Source organism: Magnusiomyces paraingens (assembly GCF_902498895.1).
Source record: "Magnusiomyces paraingens strain CBS 517.90 genome assembly, contig: contig3, whole genome shotgun sequence".
Lineage (NCBI taxonomy): Eukaryota > Fungi > Ascomycota > Dipodascomycetes > Dipodascales > Dipodascaceae > Magnusiomyces > Magnusiomyces paraingens.
Genome location: NW_022474069.1, coordinates 3936121 through 3959245, shown reverse-complemented (window position 1 = coordinate 3959245; position 23125 = coordinate 3936121). Strand labels below are relative to the sequence as shown.

The 23125-nt window shown below is 40.7% G+C and overlaps 6 protein-coding genes across 6 annotated transcripts; 2 read left to right on the top strand and 4 right to left on the bottom strand.

Moving 5' to 3' along the window:
- Window positions 1-291: 291 nt before the first annotated feature.
- SAPINGB_P004515 (uncharacterized protein) lies at window positions 292-5122 on the bottom strand (the record flags this gene model as incomplete). The annotated part of the gene is made up of 2 exons (XM_031999230.1): window positions 292-4925; window positions 5059-5122. 2 exons carry the CDS (start codon window positions 5120-5122, stop codon window positions 292-294), a joined length of 4698 nt encoding a protein of 1565 aa, XP_031855121.1.
- A 763-nt stretch (window positions 5123-5885) lies between these two features.
- Window positions 5886-15903, bottom strand: SAPINGB_P004514 (uncharacterized protein; the record flags this gene model as incomplete). The annotated part of the gene is made up of 3 exons (XM_031999229.1): window positions 5886-15422; window positions 15533-15682; window positions 15748-15903. The coding sequence occupies 3 exons, from the start codon at window positions 15901-15903 to the stop codon at window positions 5886-5888; spliced, it is 9843 nt and encodes a 3280-aa protein (XP_031855120.1).
- A 1817-nt stretch (window positions 15904-17720) lies between these two features.
- SAPINGB_P004513 (uncharacterized protein) lies at window positions 17721-18581 on the top strand (the record flags this gene model as incomplete). The annotated part of the gene is made up of 1 exon (XM_031999228.1): window positions 17721-18581. One exon carries the CDS (start codon window positions 17721-17723, stop codon window positions 18579-18581), a length of 861 nt encoding a protein of 286 aa, XP_031855119.1.
- A 92-nt stretch (window positions 18582-18673) lies between these two features.
- SAPINGB_P004512 (uncharacterized protein) lies at window positions 18674-19885 on the bottom strand (the record flags this gene model as incomplete). The annotated part of the gene is made up of 1 exon (XM_031999227.1): window positions 18674-19885. The coding sequence occupies one exon, from the start codon at window positions 19883-19885 to the stop codon at window positions 18674-18676; it is 1212 nt and encodes a 403-aa protein (XP_031855118.1).
- Window positions 19886-20417: 532 nt separating this feature from the next.
- SAPINGB_P004511 (uncharacterized protein) lies at window positions 20418-21188 on the top strand (the record flags this gene model as incomplete). Its single annotated transcript, XM_031999226.1, has 1 exon — window positions 20418-21188. One exon carries the CDS (start codon window positions 20418-20420, stop codon window positions 21186-21188), a length of 771 nt encoding a protein of 256 aa, XP_031855117.1.
- Window positions 21189-21714: 526 nt separating this feature from the next.
- SAPINGB_P004510 (uncharacterized protein) lies at window positions 21715-22935 on the bottom strand (the record flags this gene model as incomplete). Its single annotated transcript, XM_031999225.1, has 1 exon — window positions 21715-22935. One exon carries the CDS (start codon window positions 22933-22935, stop codon window positions 21715-21717), a length of 1221 nt encoding a protein of 406 aa, XP_031855116.1.
- Between the last annotated feature and the right edge of the window lie 190 nt (window positions 22936-23125).

Below are 23125 nucleotides of genomic sequence, written 5' to 3'. Positions count from 1 at the left end.
CATCTTACGTCAAATTATTTCCGATAATAACTTCTGAGCCGAAAGCATTATATATATAAATCCTACATTTCCCCCCTACATTTTTATACAATTATCTGTATATACAATTCGATATAAAATTACTATTGTTACTATTACTATTATTAATATTATTATTACTTTTAAAGATATGTTATTTTCTAAAAAAAAAAATTTAAAATCAAAATTTATAAAAAAAAATGTCATTTATTCAAACACCAATAAACATTTCCTTCCATCATCATTAACCAGCAACGACAACACCAACAACGACTAAGAAGAAGAAGAAGAAGAAGATGATGATGATGATGCCGAAGACAACGAACCTGAATTATTTGCCCTTTTCCCAGCAGCTTTAGCAGCAGCTTGAGCAATTACTGCTGCCGCCTTGCTCTTTTCCTGCTCCATCACCATGCGATCAATATTCAAAAAATATTTTTCGAAATCAGTTGGCGACATTTGCTTAACCTTGTTAAGCACTTCTTCAATGCTATTAGAATTGTTGGCAAGCTCATAGTGATATACTTTCCGTAACTCATGGCCCGTTAAATTAATCGCATTTGATACAAGTCCACCAGGCTGGACATTATCAGTATCATCACCACCAGGCACACGGTTCTTTGCAGCAGCAGCAGCAGCAATAGCTTCATCATACAATACTGTATCGCGACGTGCGGGCGAAACTTTAGTAACAGGTTCGTTATCATTTTCACCTCCTGGCACGGAAAGTGTATCATCAGATGACAATTCCTGTTGATTGGTTTCACCAGGCTCTCCGGAAAGCAATTGCTTACGACGTAACATAATACCCATCTTGTGGAAATTACCTTCTTCACGTTCTTGGGCACGAGCATGTACTGAGGTCGAAGAAGAACGTGGTCTTGGAAGAACACAAACACCATAGTCATCTTTACTCTCCCCCTCACCAATAGGATAGCTTTCATCACCATCTAATGGAGAGCACTCGCGGTAAAGAGAAGGAGCATCAACGGCACCAACAACTGGCGAAATTGTACTGTTAAACTTGGGGCCTTTGTTGAGAATCTGCTGCTTTTCACTTTCGCTAAGATGTGACTTTCTTCTCTTCTTTTCGCCATTGTCTTCAGTTTCAGTCTCAGAGCTATCAGAATCACTCTCAACATCGAAAATGGAATCCTCCTGGCCAACAGAAGGCTTGGACTTGGAATTATCCTTTTTGTTTTCGCCTTCTCTTGTGTGCAAATGACTGCTGACAGCAAAGTTAAATGGCGACTGAAACTTGGAGATGTTGGTTGACTCATTATCTCCAATAAGCACACTAATTTCACTTCTGTCATCACTCACTTCAATATTCTTTTCTTGAAGAATCTTAGATATTTCAGAGTCATTATTATCTTGGATAGAACTTTGTTCACTTTGTTGTTCAGCCTCTTCTTCAGGTCTATACTGAGCGCTAGACTTTTCATAATTCTCAACAACACCCTCCAATGTCTTATCAAGATACCATAAGCGAATAAGCTTGTCGCGTACACTGTCTGGCATCTCGCGCAGCTTGTAGTTCTCGATAAGATAACGCAAACGCAGTTGAACTTTTTCGCGGACACGCTTTGCACGCTTAGCAAGGCCATCAGCAGCAAGCAAGTGTGCAATAGGCTCCAAATTTGAAGCTTTAGCAGCAGCATCGGCAATAACAGCTGCGGAAACATAATCACCATCATTTTCAGCAGAAGTTCCTTTAGGAAGAGTAGTTTCTCCTTGGTTGGCCTTGACCACATATTTGACGGCATTAACAAGCTCTGTACCATCATCAAGCAGTTCGGCTTCACCTTCAAAGTTATACTTTTCATCATTCTCCACTTCCTTTTGTTTAACATCAACAAGGTCTTCCATATTTTGCATGCAGTAATGCGTCATGCGGCGTGCAATAGACACAGGTAAAATATTGGGGTCGACATTAACAAGAGTGACAGTATCGGAAAGTTTAACAGCCACTGCGAGTGCTTCAGCAGCGGCATTGTTAATATCGGTGTTACCAGTAAGTGAAATATGAACCAAAGATTTGCATTTGGGGATAGCATCGGCAAGCAAAATGATATCGTTAGATGAGAGATTATTGTAATCGAGGTAGATGCGCACAAGCTCAGTCATATTAGGCAAAACTCGGAAAAGTGCAGCGGAAAGTTGTGGGAAAAGCTTGGGGTTGTAAGAAGCATCGAGAAAACGCAACTTTGAGTTGTGGGAAGATTCAGATAAGACATGGCTAAGGCTAACAGGATCATTAAGGTTGCAAGAGTTGATGGAAAGGTAAAGCAAGTGGGGGTTTTCATAGAGGGCCTTGATAAAATCAGGGTGCTGAGAGATGAGCAAATTCCCACTAAGATCAATACCTTGGCATGTAGTTTTCTCGCTAGAAATCCATTCATTAAGAACCTTAATATCTTCTTCTTCAAGGTCACTGCAACTAACTCCAAGACGTTTTGTTCCAACAGCGCAGCCCTCCAAAATAAGTCTGCGGAACTGTTTGTGAGGTACAAAGCAACTGTTAATGTTAAGTTCCTCGAGGCCACCACGGCAAATAAGACTATCAGTAAGTAAATTCCAGTCAAGGCTTTCACGTGGGGTGTAAACCGATTGCTTGTACTTAATTTTCTTTTTACCAGGCTCGGGGAACTTGAGTGACAAGTCAAGCTTAATAATGTAGTTGTTGTGAGCCAAAAATGTACAAAGAAGCTTCCAGTTGTTGGGGGTAAGGTTAACATTGCGGAGTGAAAGTTTAAAAAGATTTTCAGCCTTGATGAGAGAAAGAATAATTTGTTTAAACATTTCCTCAGTCAAGTCAACATTGTCAAAAATAAGAGCAGTGATGGGGGCTACAGCCAAAAAGTCTGCAAATGCAAGTACTTCAATCATGGTAGGACGTGGGTTCATTAGTTGAAGCGTAGCAATGGGTGCATTTTTACCATCAAGTTGACGCAGTGTGGCTTGGATGGGAAGAATCTCGCGCAAATGACAGCATCTAGTGTAAATTTCTGCCAATGTAAGAGATTTTTTTCTTTCTTCTTCTTTAGCTTCATCGTCTTCGCCATCGTCTTCCTCGTCCTTATTGCTGCTTCCAGGGAATTCAGTCTTTTTATTCAAAGGTTTATCAATACTCATAACCTGACTGCCAAATCCCTTGTCAACAATACAGGAAGCCATTTGCTCATCGCTCATATCATTTTCCATAATTGGTGAAGAACCGATAGTAGAAGCAAGGTGATTAACTGAAGACTGCTTATCAATAGAAGGTTTTTTCCCCGAGCTGAACGACATTCGGTTAACAGCAACACTTCTGCGAGTATCGGCACGTACACTATTGGCCACAATGACAGCAGAGTTGTACGCAGAAGTTTTGGCCATGATAGCGGCATGGTTGTAGGCATTAGGATTTGCAGCATCAAGAGCATGATGTGGTCGGATAATCTGACCCGTATCCTCGTTAACGGTCACGCTACCTTGCTTAGGTTTACGGGAAGGAATTTGTTGTGGTGGGTCGTGATCAAAAGTATCAAGTGCAAAGTTGACACGAACAAGAGGGATTTCATCAAGTTCAGGATGGACGTGGTTTGTGGCTGATTGCAATGAGATGGACTGGCAGTGATAAGAGTTGTTGCTGCTTGTACTTGTTAACGAAGAGCTTGTAGACAAATTGTGGCGTGAGCGATTTCTGAAAACCTTGCGAGGCGGTAAAGAAGGGTCGTGTTCTTCATCGGGCGGCGCTGGACTTGAGGGGGGACTTTTAAACTTGCGTAGAGTATTAATAAGAAATCCGCTTTGTTTTTGTCCAGAAGTAGCAGAGGAGGCTGAATCAATAGGAGAAATGGATGATTCTCTTGAAGCATCATGTCCCGAGGAACTATATGGAGAGTTTGAATCTGAAGCATATTGAGAAGACCAAATGGAGTTTGATTGGCCCGCAGAGGATGAATAAGGTTTAGAGGAAGATTGTTGAGTAGTTGAAGAGGGGGATGAGGTCGTTGCAGATGTTGGTACAGATTTCCCATTAGTGGTGTTTATATTGTTAGAAGAACCAAATTGTTGTTGGTTTGGGAGAGGAGAAAGAGAAGGAGAAGCAGTCAAGTTCCCACTAACGACAGTTGGAGAGATTGTTGGTTTACACGGGACACCAATAGAGGCATTAAATGGGTTTAGGTCACTAGTGTGTTGTGAGTTGACGGAGCTTACGGAGCTTGCAGAGCTTGCTGTGGAGGCAACTGAGGCCCGATGAACGCGGCTAACATTAGCAGAAGATGAAGAAGGAGAAGAAGAAAAAGAATCACCAGTGGTGACCTGTGGTGAGATATGTCCCGAGGAAGTTGGAGCAGTAGAAGTACGTCGGAAAAAATGATGATGATGGTCAGATTCAGGCGGCAAATGTGGGGAAACGTGGTTAGCAGAAGGAAGAGGAGCCGGTGGTGGGTCGTGGCGTTTAAACTTTGAGAACCATGAGCGTTTTGAAGAGGATTGTTGAGAGTTGATACGGTCATACGAAGAACCAAATGTAGGTGTGGACTTAATTTTTTGGAGCGAAAAGCCCATACTAGAGTCTGAGTTTCCTGTGTTTGTATTAGTTCTTCGTAGAGATAAGGGTTCTTGCTTTGGTTCTGATATCCAACTTTGTACATTTGAAGAAGAAGAAGAAGATGATGATGTTGTCGTTGTTTTTGCTGTTGCTGTTGCTGTTGCTGTTGCTGTTGCTGTTGTTGCGGGTGCTTTGGTTCTAGTCGGAGGGGTAGATGTCCCGGATGTTACCGGGACCGAGGAAGGTTCTTCAGCCACGGTAGGAGGGATTTTACCCTCGAGAGCAGCAGCGACATTTGAAGCGGCCGTAGCAGCAGCTGCAGCGTTTGAAGCAGAGTCAGATGCAGAGTTTGAGCGAGAACGAGAGCCTAATTTGTATTGTTAAATAATAATAATAATAATAATAATAAGTTAATCAATTAGTTAGTTAGTTGGTTGGTTAGTTAGTTATAAGTTTAATAGTTAATTTGAGTATTTGGTTGTCTATTATTGCCTACATACCCAGCGGCTGGATGCTCAAAGAATTGACGCGGGTAATCCAGTCCAGCTCCTTTTCAGAGTCCATAATGGAGATAAGATAGTAAGAATTAGAGCACTGAAATTTTAGAGATATACTTTAAAAAATGATGATGATGTTAATAATAATAATAATAATAATAATAATCAAAGAAGTGATAAGTTTTTAGAGATGGAAAGAGAGAAAGGGAAGTTATAAAAAAAAAAAAAAAAAAAAAAGAAAAAAAGGAATTGAATAGAATAGAAAATAAATTGGTGGTGGTGGTGGTGGTGGTAATAATAACCAAAATGGGTTTTTATTTTTTTATTTTTTTTTTTTTTTTTTTTTTTTGGGTGGGTGGGTGGAGGAAGAAAAAGGAGGAGAGTAGAATTTTAACAAGAAAAATAAAAAAATAAAAAAATAAAAAAATAAAAAAATAAAAAAATAAAAAAATAAAAAAATAAAAAAATCTGGCCAGAAATTAAAATAAAAAAATAAAAAAATAAAATTCTCGGCGCGGATGTTTAAATAAATTTATTTAAAATTTAAAATTTAAAATAATAAAAAAAAAAAAATCAGCTCGAAATTTCAGTAAGTAAGTGGTCCAACCAAAAAAAAAAAAAAAAAAAAAAGAAAAAAGAAAAAACCAACCAAAACCTTTATGCACGTGATAACATCATGCTGGAAATACAATAGCAAAAAAAAAAAAAATAAATAAATAACTTACCAAGAGATAACTTATATATATATTATATATATACTATAGTAAATTATATTATTTATATTACCCCAAAAGTAACTTAATATATCGCTCAAATTGATAACTAAATAATCAACTACTGTAATATCTTTCCTCATCCGGCTCTTCCAGGTCTTGGCCAGTAGCAACTTGGCCAGATCCACCACCAACTACCATAGTCACAGGCGTACCAGGAATTTGAACAATCGTCCCAGTATTTCTGGGTGAAGGTGACGATGGAGAAACTGATTGTGATTGTAAAGGAACAGTAACACTTTGCCCTAAAGATACTGATGATGATGCTTTGCTGTTATTGTTGTTAGACTTGTTGTTGTTGTTGTTGTTGTCGTCGTCATCATTATTGTCGTCATCATCACCATCCCTTTGGCAACTCACACTGGTACCACCAGAATTGTAATTGTCATTGGTAGTGCTCGTACTACTAGTAGTACCCTCTTCTTCTTCTTCTTCTTCAAATTCGTCTGTACTTGTACGAGCAATAGTACTATTAAGCTTACCACTAAGCTTACTAGTACTAGTACTAGTACTAGTACTAGTACTACCAGTGACCAATGTTGCTGACGGGTCAACTACCCTTGCAGAGCTACTGCTGCTACTACTGATCGTCCCAGCACTCTCAGCACTCCCACCGCTAACACTACTCATGTTCATGTTACTTCCAAGCCCATTACTACTGTTCAACTCTCCTGTACCACTTGTCGTAGTCATTGGCGATAGGTCGCGAGTGGCAGCCCCAGACTTGTTCCTTGTCGTCTTGTTACTACTTTCTGTAGTCTCAATCTCAGAAAGAGCTCTACCCTCCTTATTATCATCATCAATCTTTAGCTCAACACCATGTTGATGCTGACCTAATTCTTGCTTCTCCTTTAAAAGATCCTCTTCATCTTCCTCCTCATCTTCCTCTTGGAATAATGAAATGTCATCTCCCTTACAAGCATTAGCCAAATGGTTCGTGGCTCCACTTCCAAACCCTCCTGGCCGCTTGCAATAATGCTCGTGTGCAACATCAGCAACTTTACGAATAAACGCAGCCAAATCTTCATCACTAAGTACTGAAGATGTCAACTCAAGATGTGTAATAGCATGTGGAGAACTATGCAATGACTTGCTACTATTCATCAATGTAGAATGTGACAAATCAACAAGATTACTGCTGCTGTTGGCTGTCCCACTGCTCTTACTCTTAATCATAATAGAGCTGTTTCGTTGTACTGATCCAATATGACCATTACCACTAGAAGAAGATGTAGAAGGAAGCCCTGAATTGCTTCCCGTAGTAGGCGTAGACGAACTGCTGCCACTATTGCTGTTGTTGCTGTTGTTGCTGTTGTTGCTGTTGTTGTTGTTGTTGTTTCCATTGTTATGGTTATGGTTATTCTTACCAGTAGCCCCAACAATATTCCCACTAACAAAACCAGGAGTAGCATTCGAAATAAACCCACCAGAACATTTGGATGGACCTAATCCAGCTTGTAAAAGAATCTCATCTAATCCACCCAAATAGAACCGTGGTCGCCGCAACTCCTCGTAATTGAGCAAACTTACTTTAGCACAATCAAGAGCACCACGCATCAACTCCACCCCAGGCGAAAGATCAATCGTCCGTTTCACCTTAGGCCGAATCACAAAGTACGCACGGAAATAACTCGTCAAGTTCACAGACCCAACAAACTTCATCACATCCAAAAATCGTTTCCCAAGCTTCTCCTCATCCTCAACTTGTGTATACAACAGAGCACCCAAATACAGTGTCACTATTGACTTGGTCCGGTTGCTGCCAATAAACCGCCGAATTGGCCGTGGAATCTCATCCTCCAAATAATCTTCAGGATACCCGGCAATCCACAAATAGTCCCGCAAATCGGATTGAGACCGCGATCCAAGATACAAGAAAAACAAATACACCAAGTATGAAGGGAATCCACGTGAATATGGCATACTCGACGTAGAAGTATCGTCAACCTCTAGCAAATCTGTAGGAGCAATAGACGACCGGTGCCCAAACCTTGAACCAAGCATATGATGGCTATTAGGGCTACTTGATCCTGGCTGTCCATTTCCAGCTGCTCCGCCTGATGTGCCTGATGTGCCTGATGGACCAAATGCAGGACTCGAAAGCCCATGGAAAACACCTTGAAGGTTAGAGGAACTACCAGAAATGCCTTGGGCATACTGGCCAAAAGATGATTTATTATTTCCACCACTGCCACTTCCACTCCCATAATCAGAGAGAATTGACGACACATCAGCTGCAAGAGCAAGATTAGGAATTTTCGAGGTAGCAACAACACTGTTTTCACGTTCGCGGAACATTTGGTTCTTGGCTGAAATTGAAAGCAACGTATCAAATGCAGAAAGCGTGGCTGCTCGAGTCACAGACTTAACCATACCACGCAACAACGTCGCTGCCAACCCAAGTTCAAAATGCTTCTCTGAAAAGTGCAAATCTAAAGTTGTTTCAAGCTTTTCCCATTCGCCTCTAAACTCCTCCTTGCTCGAAAGTAAATACTGAGACATGGACATTTGCTTAAATACACCATAATCATCAAGCGACTTAAGACATGCCAAAAACAACTGCAACCCATGCCCAAAAATCTCCATATTGTATGTATTCATGAGCGCAATAGAAACCCAAAACAAGTAACCGTAATACTTGCTGTCAGCCTGCAAACCATTAACCATCTTGGAAATACTAAATGCAACACAAGTAATAAGCTCCTCTCGCATCTTGGAGTTATCGCGGTTAAGGGCATCGCTCAACACACCCAAAGCAACAGTCACCATGGAGTCATTGACATCAAGACGGGAACTGGATCCCAGCGCAACAATAGCTCGACTTTGAAGTGTAGACGTGGGCTGTGTACTAATGACCAAGCACCGCTGCATAAACACCTCATGCTGATGTTCCAAACCACGAATTGGCATGACAGTTCGAGCAAGTTCAATCGTCATAGCATTGAGAGAATCCATTTGAAATAAAAGCGAAGTTGCTGGGTAAGCAAATTCAACGTTACGTAACTCCTCACTTGTACCAAAAATCATATTTCCCTTGTCACCTGTTAAATCTTTGTAAATCGTCAACGCATGTGATCGTGACTCAGGAGTGATCATCTCAGATGTGATAAGCGAGTGCACATAATTGACCATCATGGCATAAAGCAAACTGCGGAACGAATATGAACCAGTGTAAAGAAGCATATGTACAATAAAGCAATACTCTGAAGGATGCGCCATGGCAGCTTCTGGATTCTCAAATAACATTGATGAAAGAATGTTAACAAGTAAAACAATCTCGTTCCACTGAGGACAATTAGCAATGTTAGAATCCGTGACGCTAGTTGCTTGCTGTAAAATGTCAAACAGTTTTTCCTTCACAACAAACACTGCATCAAGAGACTTTGCAGAAGTCAAAATGGAAATATAATCGTCAATATTTGGACTGTAGACTAAATTCTTCTCCATAACCAGCACCAAAAACTCTTCAATGAGAATGGGCATAGTAATCGAGTCATCCAAAATGACAGGCCAAATGGATGAAATCAAATAAACGTAATCAGAAGCATCACTAAAGGATAGCTCTAAAAACCTCCGAATAAACCCAGCTGTAGTTCCACGTTTGTATTTCGTAGGTTCCAACTTATAAACATGTGTTCCCAGGTGCTTAATCCAAGGAGAAATGTATGCCAGAATGCCAATGCGTCTGCTCATTTCTGTGGAATTATAAGCGGCAAATAATTCGCTCACCATATCGTGTGTCAACTCGGGATAGTTTTCAGCAACAGCTTTACTATAATGCTGTACTTGGCTAAAAACATTGGCAGGCAGTCTCAGCCCTCGGCCTCGCAACATGTCAGAAACACCCAGATTAAGCTTAAAACGCGTCTGAACAGTTGCAAGCAAATTATATGCTGAGCTGCGCGCAGCTGGGTCTGCAGAACACAGTCCAGAAAAGGAAACATTGAGTAATGAACCAATTGATGAATCAAGAGTCTGATACAACTGCGCATTGCTATCTTCTGGAAATGCAACTGAAGACTTAGGCAAACGAGCCTTGGCACCAATTAAGGAACGAACAATCTCGTGAGCTCGTGGGCTGCGCAAAATAATGCGACGCTTCCCACCACGCGAAATCGATACATAAAATTCTTCCGGATTAGTGGTGCACAGCTCAATGCTGTTGATTTCGGAAAAGTGATATACACTGTTAAACATGCCAACAGCACCCTTAAGTAAAGTAAAGGGCTCTTGACCAACAAACTGCACATATTCGTTTCCAATCTTCATAGAAACCTTGATAGAATCGCGTTTTTCTGGGTTTATGCGCTGAACCCCATCGTAAGAAATACGTGCATCGTTGACAACTCTGAGAGATCGTGAATCAAGATTCAATGTCGTCAAATTAAATCGGTCGGCAATATCAAACGACGTTAAAAATGTGTAACGAGTAGAGAGTGGATTAAGATATTTCCCAGTTTGGTAAGGGCGGAAAGTGTTGCGCATGTACCCAATCATTTCTGCCGGAACATTGTATAAGTACGCAACAACGCAGTTATGAGCCATAATATCTGGAATCATAAGGTTGATAACAGAGCGTGCAGAAAGTGAAAGCACATTATCAGATGTGGTCCCAGTGGCATCGTAAAACAATGCAAACTTCTGATGCCACATCTTGCTAGCAACTTGGAAAAATCGGCACACAATAAGTTCCGTATCTTGGCCATCACGGAAATAATTTTGCGCTGAAAAGATAAGTAAGGGCATGCCTTCCTTAGATAGGCCTTCGTGGAAAATGCCCTTTTCAATAATAGGCTGCATGTCACGATGAGAATTGCGCTCCAAAAACTCGCGCAGACGAGGAGCAACACCAAGACCATTAATGGCAATTTCAACTTCAGGTTTCTTCTTAGTTTCTGAAGCCTTAGGTCTACCAAGATTACGGATAAGCATCGTCAGCTTTTGGCGTACACGGAAATCATTGTCTTCTTCAAAACGAGCAGACATAAAGTTGGCGCGGTTAACGGGATCAGACAAAAGTAAACTTTTATTGTTTGCATGCTGATGGCCAGAAGCAACTTGACGTGCTTTGCGAAGTTCAGTTTGTAGTTTGTGATTAATATCCTCCCAATGAGTGTACAGAAACCAATGGAAAGCTTCGAGTGATGCTCGATTCACAGCTCTTATGGGCTGAGGTGTACTGACACTTGCAGTAGTTAGAGAACTACTAGCATTGTCATCAACAGGTGACAAAAGCAAGTCGTTTGGTGAAAGGCCAGCTTGTACTTGCCTTGGTGACATGGGAACAGTTTCAGTCAAACTCTTGACAATTCGCAAAACAGACGCAGAATCTTGAGAAAAATCAACTGAAGAATCTTTGAAAAATGAAAGTTTGGCAAATGAACCAGAGCCATAAGCCAAGTTTTGTACCATCTTTGCAAGAACTAGTAAAGTTCGACGAACTTCGCGAGATGGTGGGTGATCTACTAGGCCATCACTTTCAGGTGAAACAAGAGTAGGGCAAATGAAACGCAAAAAGAAAAATGCAGAAATAGCATTGACAGATGCATTTTTCCCGAGATATCTAGAATCAGCGGCCTCAGCAATTGTATGGCAAAGTTCGCGGAAATCACGAGGAATAAATGGAAGAGAATCTTCCAAAGTTGTAACCAATTTCCGAAGAGTGCGCTCAAACTTGGCCACATTTTCATCAACTGTTTGGTCCTCTGGAATCTTATCCGGGTTGGTTTCAAATGCGTATTCATCAGGATTATCACAAAGATCTTGAACAAAGGGAGAAAGCGCCTTTTTAAGATAAGATATACCTTTACCATGCGCATAAATAGACAAGAGCTTTGTAGCCAAACAGTTGCGTCGCAAAATTTCCATGGGGGTGTCAGCACGTTCTACTTCACGAGTTACCAAAGCCTTAACAAGACCAAGAGAATTGTTTCTGCTTTCGAAGATTTCTAAAAGAGCTTTGGCAAAATCATCAACTTCCGTGGCAGGACACACTTCGCCAAGAGTGACAACAATCTTAGTATTTTCATTTAGCAAATCAATAAGCTGCTCATATGCGGCATCCTCAGACTCAAGATCTTGGGCAGAAGAATGCGAAAGAATATTGTCAAGAATCTTTAAGAAAGAAACACGAATAAATGAATCTTCGTGAATTCCGAGTGGTAGAGCTAATTTAAGACCAACATCAACATTGGCATCAAGCAGTTTAGAAGCGCATTCAATCGTCTTGTTTTTAACCAATTCTAATCGGTCGCCAAGAATAAGTGATGTGTGTAGTTGCATTTCCTCTGCACGGCATTTTTCTAGCACCCGCACAAGCAACATGAATAATACAGAAAATTTGTGGCTCTTGATTTCATATAACTCACGACCCTGCGCATTTTCAGGAGTGTCAATGGTGAGCTTCAGAGTGATGGATGCGAGGGAGTCAATAAGAGCAACAATACAATCCTTGTGAAGACGCTCCTTTTCATGCGAAAGACGAGATGTTTCTGAGGAACGAATGCTTTCAGTTTCTTCGTTTGTGTAATGAATAGAAAGAGAATAATCAAGCCAGTTGGCAAAGATGAAAGCAACTTCATTGCGAATCAAAAGATCATGTTTCATATTCATAGAATCTTTATGTTTAGAGATGCAAGCAATGAGACTGGCATATTGGATGCGCAACTTGATGACACGTTCCGAGTAAATAAGACGGTCAAGCTTCTTGACAATTGAAAGAGAAAGAGAAGTAATGTCCACGGCAAGATAAACTTCGCCGTCATTAATGTACTCAATAATAGCGCGCAGAAAGGAAACACTTTGTTCTAAAAGTAAAAAGTCTTCCTCGTGAAGTTCAAGGTGGTCTTTGGAAAGCTGGAGGGTAAGCCGTTCTTCTAATGTTGTGAAAATGAAGTGGTAGGCAGAATGATTAGTATCTCTTGAAAGAATTTCACGGGCTGTTTCCCGAAGGTAAGATGAGTTTACATTAGTCAAAAGAGTTAATATCTGATCCAAAAACAGTTTGGAAGATTTACTGAGCTTCCCCTCAATTACTGGTTCATCTTTTTCGACAATCCAAGCAGAAACAGTAGAAGCCAAAAAGCCTGAGTAAGCACGCCAGCGTTTAGCCAAATTGGAGTCAATATGAGTAAGCTGTTCCAATGAAGCCGTAAGTGCTTTCCATTTGTCGTATATAATGCGCCATGCTTGGAGAATAGCCGGGGTGTTTGCTTTAGCACTTTGAAGAGCCTGATACAACCTTTTATGCACGGCCATAGAACCAGTGATTATGTAAGAAGGCGAAGAAAGCCCTGAATAGACAGAAAAGTTGCTCACAATAGACCAGCTAGATGAGCTTTCTGTTTCCGAGCTTTCAGTAATGACAGCCTCCTGGACCATAAAATTGAGAACTTCGAGAGCTAGCTTGCAAATTTTAGTATTATTTGAAAGAATAAAAATGAGCATTGAAGTCTCCAAAGTGTTGCTAATGTCGAAACGAATATCTGCTGGCTCGATGGCATTAATATTGTGCTTTGTGGTTTTGACAAACTGATACTGATGGGCCAATAGACAGCGACCCTCGAGTAGACCCTTAATTAGGCCTAAATGTTCTATAATATCAGACTCGCTCATATTTGAGCGTGTGACCTTTTCCATCAGCATTTGAGAAAGCTTTCCAAGGTGCAAAAAAAGTGTGTAGACCTGATGATCAAGGCTTTTTGCGACTTCAACGGGGTCATATGCAATAAGGTTTTCCTTGTCTAGGAAAGACCACGCAAAGGCAAAAGTTGTGCGGCGAATGTCTTCATTAGTAGATATACCACAATGGACGACCGAGTAAAAAATAGGGTCTTCATCAAAGCGTTTGCGATAAACATAGTTGTGAAGGAAATGCTCGGGGTTGAGAGTGAAGATAAAGTAACATTTGAGAATGATGATGACGCAAATTTTATAAGAAGTCGTAGATGCAGAATCCAGATTTACCTGGGACTCAAAAAAATTTAAGCGCTTGACAGTACGTATTAGTGTTTCGCGGAACAGAGGGAAAATAGTGTCCACCATGCTGGTAAAAATATCGTGGAACATTGGCATTAGTCGAAGATGAACATTGCCTTGTAAAATACCAGGTACATATGATAACATGCTAAGGTCGTCTGATTTAAGAATAGGGTAAATGTCCTTAATAATTGCATCTTTACACAGCACTGTATAAGAAGAAACAAAAGTGCATTGGTATTCATAAAGATGGGGAAGACTGGTAGCAGGGTTTAAGACCTGGCATGAAGAAACTGGAAACAAGTTAATAAGCAACACATTGTAAAGGTTTTTGGCAAAACGGATCAACGGGCTGTCTGAGGTTTGAGTGACTGCAAGAGCAGCTGCTTTTGAAATTTCAGTACATGATATTAACAGGGCCAAAAATAGAGGGCTGTTTGCAGAAATATTGTTGAGCTTGCTGAGAGATGAAAGAAAGTTAATCTTTTTCTGAATAGACTTATCGCGTGGATTAAGAGGAATCGAGGAGGCTGAAGGTGTTAAGGAAGTATTACTCAAAGGACTTGAGTTGGGACTTGACTTAGAAACGTATGCCCCACCACCTCTTGAGCTATTTGCATGGTTGCTATTATGACTGGAAACACTACTTGAGCTGCTGTTTCCAATGAGACCATTACTGAAAGCCTTGAGCTTGCTTGCGGCTGACTTTTTGGGTTGATCAGAGTTTCCACGTTTTAACGACGAAGTTGGTCTGAGGGATATCGATGAAATGGGAGCCAAAGACGGCGATGCTGGTTTTTGGTGCTCAAAAGCTTCAAAAGCTTCTGGAACAACGATGATAAGGGTACTAAGGAACCGCCAAGACGAGAATCTACGGCGGTCATCGTCTGCACAGCCGTAAATAAAGTCAAAAAGATTAGATGCTACTTTTGAAATATTGGGGTGGTTGTCAATATTATCGATACTGGGAACTCTCGAGATTGCCCAAGACACTAGACTTTGTTGAAGAAAGTGCTCAATGAGTAGGCGGTGAAGAGGAAGCTTCATTTTGGGACCGTATTTGTAAAAGTCAGTAAGCACGGTTTCCACACGGGAAGAATCAAGGAAAAGAATGGCAAATAACTCTGTTCCAGGGATGAGATCGGAATCAGTTGTTTGATTGGGGGTGCCGGAAAGCGTAGCGTCAAAAACCTTGTGAACCAAAGAGTATGTTTCCGTCCAGTTAGATGCAGAAAAATAACGGATGGACTTTTCAATGGCCGAGTCGATGGCGGAAAGGAGGAGATACTCTTGAGTTTCATCAGATTCGCGAATGCCCGTAACGGTATTGGATATTGAACGAAGACCGGTTTTGAGTGTGGTGTTAGGTTTAATAGACATGAGGAAGCCGAGGGCATTTGTGACGAGCCCGGTGGGGACCGGAGCTGGAGTGACTGTATAGCATGCAAATTCCTGGGATAGGGAGGCTGAGATATGAGAAATGTGATGAAGAGGGTCGACTTGGAATTGAGCGGAGTCCCAGGCAGCAGTCAAGACCTCAGCTAAGAGGTTTAAAAGAACAACGAGCGAGCGAAGAGTAAGGTAATTTTTTTTAGAGATGATGTCGCCTTTGTCGGACTAATTTTGAGCGGTTGAGAGTTTAAACGGTTAGCCACCATGATTTTTATTTTATTTTATTTTTTAAGCCAAGAGAAAAAAAAAAAAGGAATGAATTGTAAGATAAATACCTTATAAGTGTCTTTAGCAAGTGCCAAAAGACCTGGGATGATTTCGTTAGTAAGGCCCTTAGTCGAAAGCTCCTTGAGCATGTTCTTTGAGAGAACAAATGTGGGCTCTTCTTCAACTTCATGAATGGTATAGCCAGTTTTAACAGGAAGCTAAATAAATTGTTAGAGAACTGTTGCATTCAAAGTTGAAAACATTCTGGTAGCAATAGACTTACCACAGATGTGAGACGATGGATAAAGTATGGAAGCAACGTTGTGTTGGAAGCCGAAGCAGAAGGTTTGCGCCTAGGGCTCCGGTGACCTGTAGAAGCGCCTGAAGCCACGGTGGCGGGCGAAACTGGTCTGTTATGGTGATGATGCTTGAGGGTCATTCAAGCGGTAAGAAGGGGATTTTAAAGAATAAGTTGATTTTTTACAATAATTTTAACGGATACTGAGTCAATTGAATAGAAGGAAAGAATGTTTAAAAGAAGTGTGACCAAAATAGAAAAACGTGAAGGTAACGAAAAAAAAAAATTTCCAAGTTTAGCGTTTATTTTTTATTATAAATTGGCGAAAAAATGGGCTAAAAAGCAAAGATAGATGAGAAAGAAAAGGAAACAGAAGAAAGGTTTTTGTTTTGCTGAAGCAGGAAAGGGCAAGAAGAAGGTTTTAAAACTTTTTTTTTTTTTTTATAAAGACAAGAATTTGGTGAATGAACAAAGTTTGGTGGTGGTGGTGGTGATGAGAAAAAAAAAGTGGTAAGTACTAAACCTAGTACGGTTATGTAAGAGTATATATCGTAGTATCGTAGTATTGTAGTATTGTAGTATTGTAGTATTGTAGTATACAATAATACTGCCACCACTATTTACTACCAACAGTATGATGACCCACACAAAAACAGCCAAGAAGGTAACGAACCCAGTTGGGGAAGGGGGAGGTAGCACTGATGACGCTAAGCTGCCCCACGACAAGTATATACCGATGATGACAAGATATGTTTGGAGCACCTAGAAACAGATAGACTCTTTCTACTTAGAACCAACACTGGAGCGCTTAAGGAACAGAAAAGCCGGCAAAAAATTTTTGCACCAAAGCAGGTTAGCACGGGTCACATGAAAAACGGCCAAAATGGCCAAAATTGGATTGTTTAATTTAATTTTTTTTTTATTTTTTTTTTTTTTTTTGCTCTTAGAAAGAAGGACTTAAAGAACAGGGATTTTCTTCGCAACCAGTTTCCCGCTCCAGACTTATTCTTCTTTAAACAAACAAACAAATGACGATGGTGTGCTGGTAGTGGCTGTTACTTGCAATATTTACGTAATCTTTCTAGAAATATGTCTACGCATAACGAAATATATATTAAATGCACAGTTTAAAGAGAGAAGGAAAGACCCGAGTTACAGTAATATTTTCTTTTTCATTATAATAATTTTTTTTTTTTTCTTTTATATATAAGTGTACCCTTTGCGTGACCGACAGGGAAGGAAAAGGCTCATCCGTGTGAAACAGTTGCACACATACACTTATTATTAACTTTATACTATTACAACGGTTGATTTCAAAGTTAAAACCGCTCAACGGTTTTTTTTGGTAAAGATTCTGCCTTATAACGGCTACTGGTGCTGTTGCAGAAACCCCCCAGTAAAAAAAAAAAAAAAAAAAAACAAAAAGAAAAATTGAATGAATGAAGTCTTAAGGATTGGCGCGGGGAAAGAAGGACAAGTGCTAAATAGATATCCCACCATGATTTTGGAAAAGGGACCGTATCTAACCGCCAATATTTTATTTAATAAAATATAAAAAGAAGTAACTTTAGGATCTACGCTTTTCGTAGTCATGGAACGCCACCGCTTCTCCATCCGTCGCTGCCGCTTGCCCGCTTGCTCGCTTGTACGCCCAGACAGTTTGTATGGAAAGTTACTTGAAGCGACCGTTGAGCTCGAACTGCATGAAACCGTTGCCATTGTTAAAATTAACGGCTAAATAACTAAGCGATTAGTAACAATGAGTAATAAAATTTTAATTTGTAACAAAAATCTAAATGAAAAAATGTAACAAAATTTAATTCCTAACAAACCTCCAAAATGGTATTCCAAACAGCATCACCATCATAGTTATTGATTTCAGAACTGGAACCAGAACCAAAAGCTAACCAAAACCAAAAATAAAAATAAAAAAATAAAAAATAAAAAATAACATAGAAATGACAAAAGATTCCGAACGCTCTCATGTCCACCTTGCTCTACCTCGATCCATTCTTTTTTTTGAAGAATGGATGAAACTTCCTCTTGAGTATGACGATATCTTTGTTCCTCCAGAGCTCCAACCACCAAATCCGGACGATGACCATGAGCTTAATGCAGATTATCCATTGCTTTCCTTTGGGATTCCCAAACCCTCGGCCGCTTCCGCTCGCGACAAACTCATGGCTTGGAAAGAGTTGGCCTTAGGAGAGCTTCTTACCAACGGCCCCAGTCATATGCTTAATGCAGAAGATGCAGTGGAATTCCCAGACTTTACAGAATCTTTACGCCAAGCTCTCGACGACATGCCGGCCGCATTGGTATCCCCACCACAGCCTACTAAATTTGCAAGTACAACAATGGGAATGGCAACAGCTTCTTCAAATCATAAGAAAAACTCGCTATCGCCATTTCAGCAGCAGACACAAACGCAGTCGCAAACACAGCAACAACAACAATCACAATCACAGACTCAGACTCAGACTCAGACACAACAGCATCATCATCATCATTCAGCATCTCCAGGTACACCACCTCACTCATCAGACTTCTTCATCTCGCCTTCTTCTTCTCATCACTTAGTGACGCGCGGGCCGCGTCGCTCTTCAGGAAATTCTTCAATCTTATCTCATCGTGCACATTCCCATGCAGATCCTTCCCATAGCCCGTCAATCGCTGGCACAAGTGTCTCTTCAGACGTGCGCACCCCTAAAACTCCGGCACCAGGGTCTGCAACTTCTTCGCGATTACTCAATGAGCGCCGTGAAAGCCGGCTCGGCTCATCTCTTTCAGGCCGCCGCCGTCGTAATGTTCCTCGATAAAAAGAAACTCAATTTTTTTTTTTTTTTTCAATAAATTAATTAGACTGTCTTTTTTTTCTTATACTTTATTTACTATCATTCTTTTTCCCATATTATAATCCACTTGCAATTAGACGAGTCTTAAACTCATTTGCAATTGCATCTCCTAAAGCACTGGTGCCTAAAGTGCCACCTAAATCCCGGGTCCGCAACCCAAGACCTCCAGCTTCTGTGTCTTCCAATACATGGCCCACAGCAGTATCAAGTAAATCAGCCAGTGCAGCTTGTCCGCATGTGTAGCGCAACATCAACCCAGCACTAAGAATTGTAGCCACTGGGTTTGCTGCATCTCGAGGTAAGTCTGGGGCAGAGCCATGAGCTGGCTCATATAATCCTTGTGCTTTGCGACCTTCACCTGGGACTTGTGCTAAAGAAGCAGAAGAAAGAAGGCCCAAAGATCCTGGAAGAGCAGCTGCTTCATCAGACAAAATGTCACCAAAAGTATTGTCACATAATACAACCCCGTTAAGTACAGTGGGTCGAGCAACCATAATCATAGCTGCGCTATCAGCCAATTGATGTACCAATTCGATATGTGGGAACTCTTTATCATGAACCTTCTGAACAACTGCTCTCCATAACCTCGAATTTGCCAGAACGTTAGCCTTATCGCATGATGTTATTTTGACGGAGCGACCTTTAACCTGTCCAGGGTAATTTTCAGCCAAATATCCAGCCATCTGAGTCACGCGTTCAATCTCTTGTCGCGTGTATGCCCAGGCATCACTTGCAAAATCAGAGTTCTCAGTCTTTGCGCCAAAGTACGCACCACCACAGTTCTCACGCAACACAATCATGTCAGTGCCACGAAGAATATGCTCTTTAATGGCTGAAACTCTTGCGGCCAACGCTGGTGCAATCAACCGCACAGGCCTGATATTCGCCCAGCAATCTAATCGCCGGCGAAGCTCTAAAACTCCTTGCTCAGGACGTGCACCCTTGAGACGGTTACACTTGACCGTATCCAACAAACTTGTGTCTTGAGTATTTTCATCTGTATTTGCCACTAACGATGGTCCCCATTCGGGTCCTCCAACAGAGCCAAATAAAACTGCATCGGAAGCTTCAGCCTTTTGCAAGACTTGCTCAGTAATAGGTTCTCCATGTCTGTCAATGCTCGCGCCGCCAAACAAATCATATTCCAAAGCAAATTTTAAGTCTTGCTTTGAGTATTTTTCCACCACATGCAGAACCTTGACGGCTTCTGCCACAATTTCTGGACCAATATGGTCACCAGGAAGGACTAAAATGTTGAAAACTACCATAACTAATGTTATTGATATATAAACCAAGAATGTTGTTGAGCTTATTTTCAAAAGACCTTTGGGCGACTTAAATACCTGATTCTTTCAAACATTCCCCCCACGCTCACAGGAACATTCAATCTTTTCAACCCCACCTCTTTGATGGTTGCCGTTTTCGGAGCGATATCTCTGCAATGTGGGGGGAGATAAAATCTCCAGTAATTGTCTTTCAATTAAGGCAGCCAAGGTCAATAGATGTAAAAGTCACAGGGATTGTAAATTGAAACTTTTTAAATGTCAAGCTACATTTGATATTTCCCCCCACGGCTACGTTGCAAAATCTCGGCCATTAATCTCCCAGTTTGGCGGGGAGAGTCTTGGGAAAGAAAATCTATTATCATTTCCAAAGCCGTACACTAATCCCCCCCCCCCCCCACTTGGTTTATCCCCCACACATTGAGATCTATAAAACGCACCTAAAATCCAACCCAAAAAATGGGATCTTTATCTTTTAATTCCATCTATTTTCAATTCTAAACTCAGTCAAATAATAATGTCTCATAATCCTATTCCTTCGCTTAAACTCAAAGACAAAGTAGCCATTGTTACCGGTGGTGCCTCAGGATTTGGTTTAGGCATTGTGCACAAGTTTCTCGAAGAGGGAGCACATGTTGTCATTCTGGACCTGCCATCTTCTTCAGGCTCTTCAATTGAGTCTGAGTTAAAACCAAATGTCAAGTTTGTTGCTGGTGATGTTACATCTTTGGAAGATTGGCAACGGACACTTGCAGAATCTTTAGCAACATTTGGTCGCTTAGATGTGGTGGTCAATAATGCTGGCGCATGCTACACAAACAAGCCTACGCTAACAGTGACATCGGCGGAATTCGATAAAGTCTTTAATATTAACGTCAAAGGTGTATTCTTATCAACGCAAGTTGTATTACCACACTTTTTGAACTCTGGAGGTGGTTCATTTATCCAAATCTCATCTACAGCAGCTCTTCGACCACGTCCAAATCTTACATGGTACAATGCCACGAAGGGGGCTGTTTCAATTGCTTCAAAATCTATGGCAGTAGAATACGGGCCTCAGAATGTTCGTTTTAATTGTATCTGTCCAGTAGCTGGAGATACACCGTTACTTAAAACCTTTATGGGTGAAGATACACCGGAGCGTCGTGCTCAGTTTATTGCAACTATTCCTCTTCAACGGTTTTCGCAACCTAGCGATATTGCAAATGCGGTAGCCTTCCTTGCTAGTGATGATGCCAAGTTTATAACTGGTGTAGATCTTGAAGTGGACGGAGGAAGATGCGTATAAATTTCTAGCAATACTGTTTATAAAAATTCATTTATAATGATTCAAAATATGTAATACCATTAATCAAAAAAAAATATTTCTTTTTGGTTATTTGAAACTTTTAAGTATTTTTAACGGATGGAGGTTGATGGTAATTAAATTTTGGCGATGGAATGAAATTTTCGAGACCCTCGGTGGTTACCACCGAGGGTCTCCATCATTAAATGATGGAGTACCGTTTTATCATTCATAAAACCAAGCGCTGTAATGTCTAATCTTGCAATGCAATTTGTAATGTACTTTGCATTCTTAAAAAATTGCAGAGAATCTCTTAATGGATTGAAATAAAGCTATTGAACTACAAATATCAAATTTCCAGTAAAGTTAAACTTGTTAATAATTGACACCAATCATAACGGACTAGAGCAATATTTATATTAAAAAAAATGAGAAGCTTCTAGACTTCGAAGTCTACAGTTGAGATAAAGTCAATCAACTAACGATATTAACAAATAGGTTTATACCTCTACTTAGGTTATACATCTATCTATAAGTTCCAAGGTGAAGGAACAAACCGTTTCTCCACCAAATAGTCTTTAAGAAGCTCAAGTCCTATATCCAGATCAGCTGTTTTGTTAGCAAACCCAATGCGAATAGTCCCTGGTTTGTTAAAAGTCTCACCAGGAACAACAAGCACGCTCTTTGCAGCAATAAAATCCCGGCAAAATGAAACAGTATCTTTGACGCCACCAATCTTGAGCAATACAACAGTACCTCCAGTTGGCTTCACGTAAGAGACTGCTCCGTTACTTGAAGTAACATATTCCTCTAGTTTCGCAGCGTTGGGTAGCACGATTGTAGTCAAATGGTGTTGAACTAGTTTGCGCCAGCCGCCGTTACCAAGGGCCCAAGCAGCAAGAGCGTCATCTACAAGCCCCACAGAAATGGTATTGTAGTCTCTGTGCTTGAGACAGTCTTCAATTAAAGCGGCATCACGAGAAACCACCCAACCAAACCGTAATCCGGCCAGACCGTATGCCTTAGTGGCAGAAGATGTTGAAACTCCTCTCTCGTAAACATGAACAATAGAAAGCGGCCAGGTGCTTTCATCTGTAGTCAAAAAGACTGGCCGATAAACCTCATCACACTGGATATAAGGGGGTTCAGTTCCGTCAGGATGAAACTCTTTATAAGTGTCTTTGACAATTTTGACAATTTGTTCGAGCTGTAAAGTGGACAAAACAGCACCAGTAGGGTTATGTGGCGAGTTAATAATCACAAGCTTAGTATTAGACTTAAGCAGAGATTTAAGCTTGGCCAAATCAGGGAGGTACCCTGCATCTTCTTCAAGATGCAACAAAGATACATCGGCGCCAAACATTCGAGGAACTGATTGTAATTGTTGGTAGATTGGATCCACAACAACCACATGATCTCCGGGACCGACAAGAGAGTAGTATAATAAAAAGTTACCACCAATAGCACCGTTTGTTACTAAAACTTGTTCAGGAGTAACTTTAGGGACTGATCCTACTACCGAGTCGTTGTAGATTGCAGAAATGGCTTCACGAGCAGCTGCAGTTCCAGGGATTGCTCCATAAGTTAGTGGAATTTGTGCAATTTCAGCTAGTGGCAAAGGCTTGCCAGTGATGGCAGAAACTTCATCAAGAGATAAGGATGCGCAGCATGTTTCGGCGATTTGGTACTGGACGGTTGTTTCAAACTCGTCCATCCATCTTTCAACAAGGAAATCTTCTTGGTTAACCATTATGAATATTGCAAGATCGATGAGAAATGAAAAAGAAACTTGAGTCTGGGGTTGGAAAAAATGGGCCCCTTTATATATGTTTCCATATAAGCGCCGTGCGGCTTAGATAGTAAAAAGTTATGGAAAGTGTCAGCGAATGTTGGTTTTATTTTTTAAATATATATATTATTTTTAAAAAAAAACGCATCTA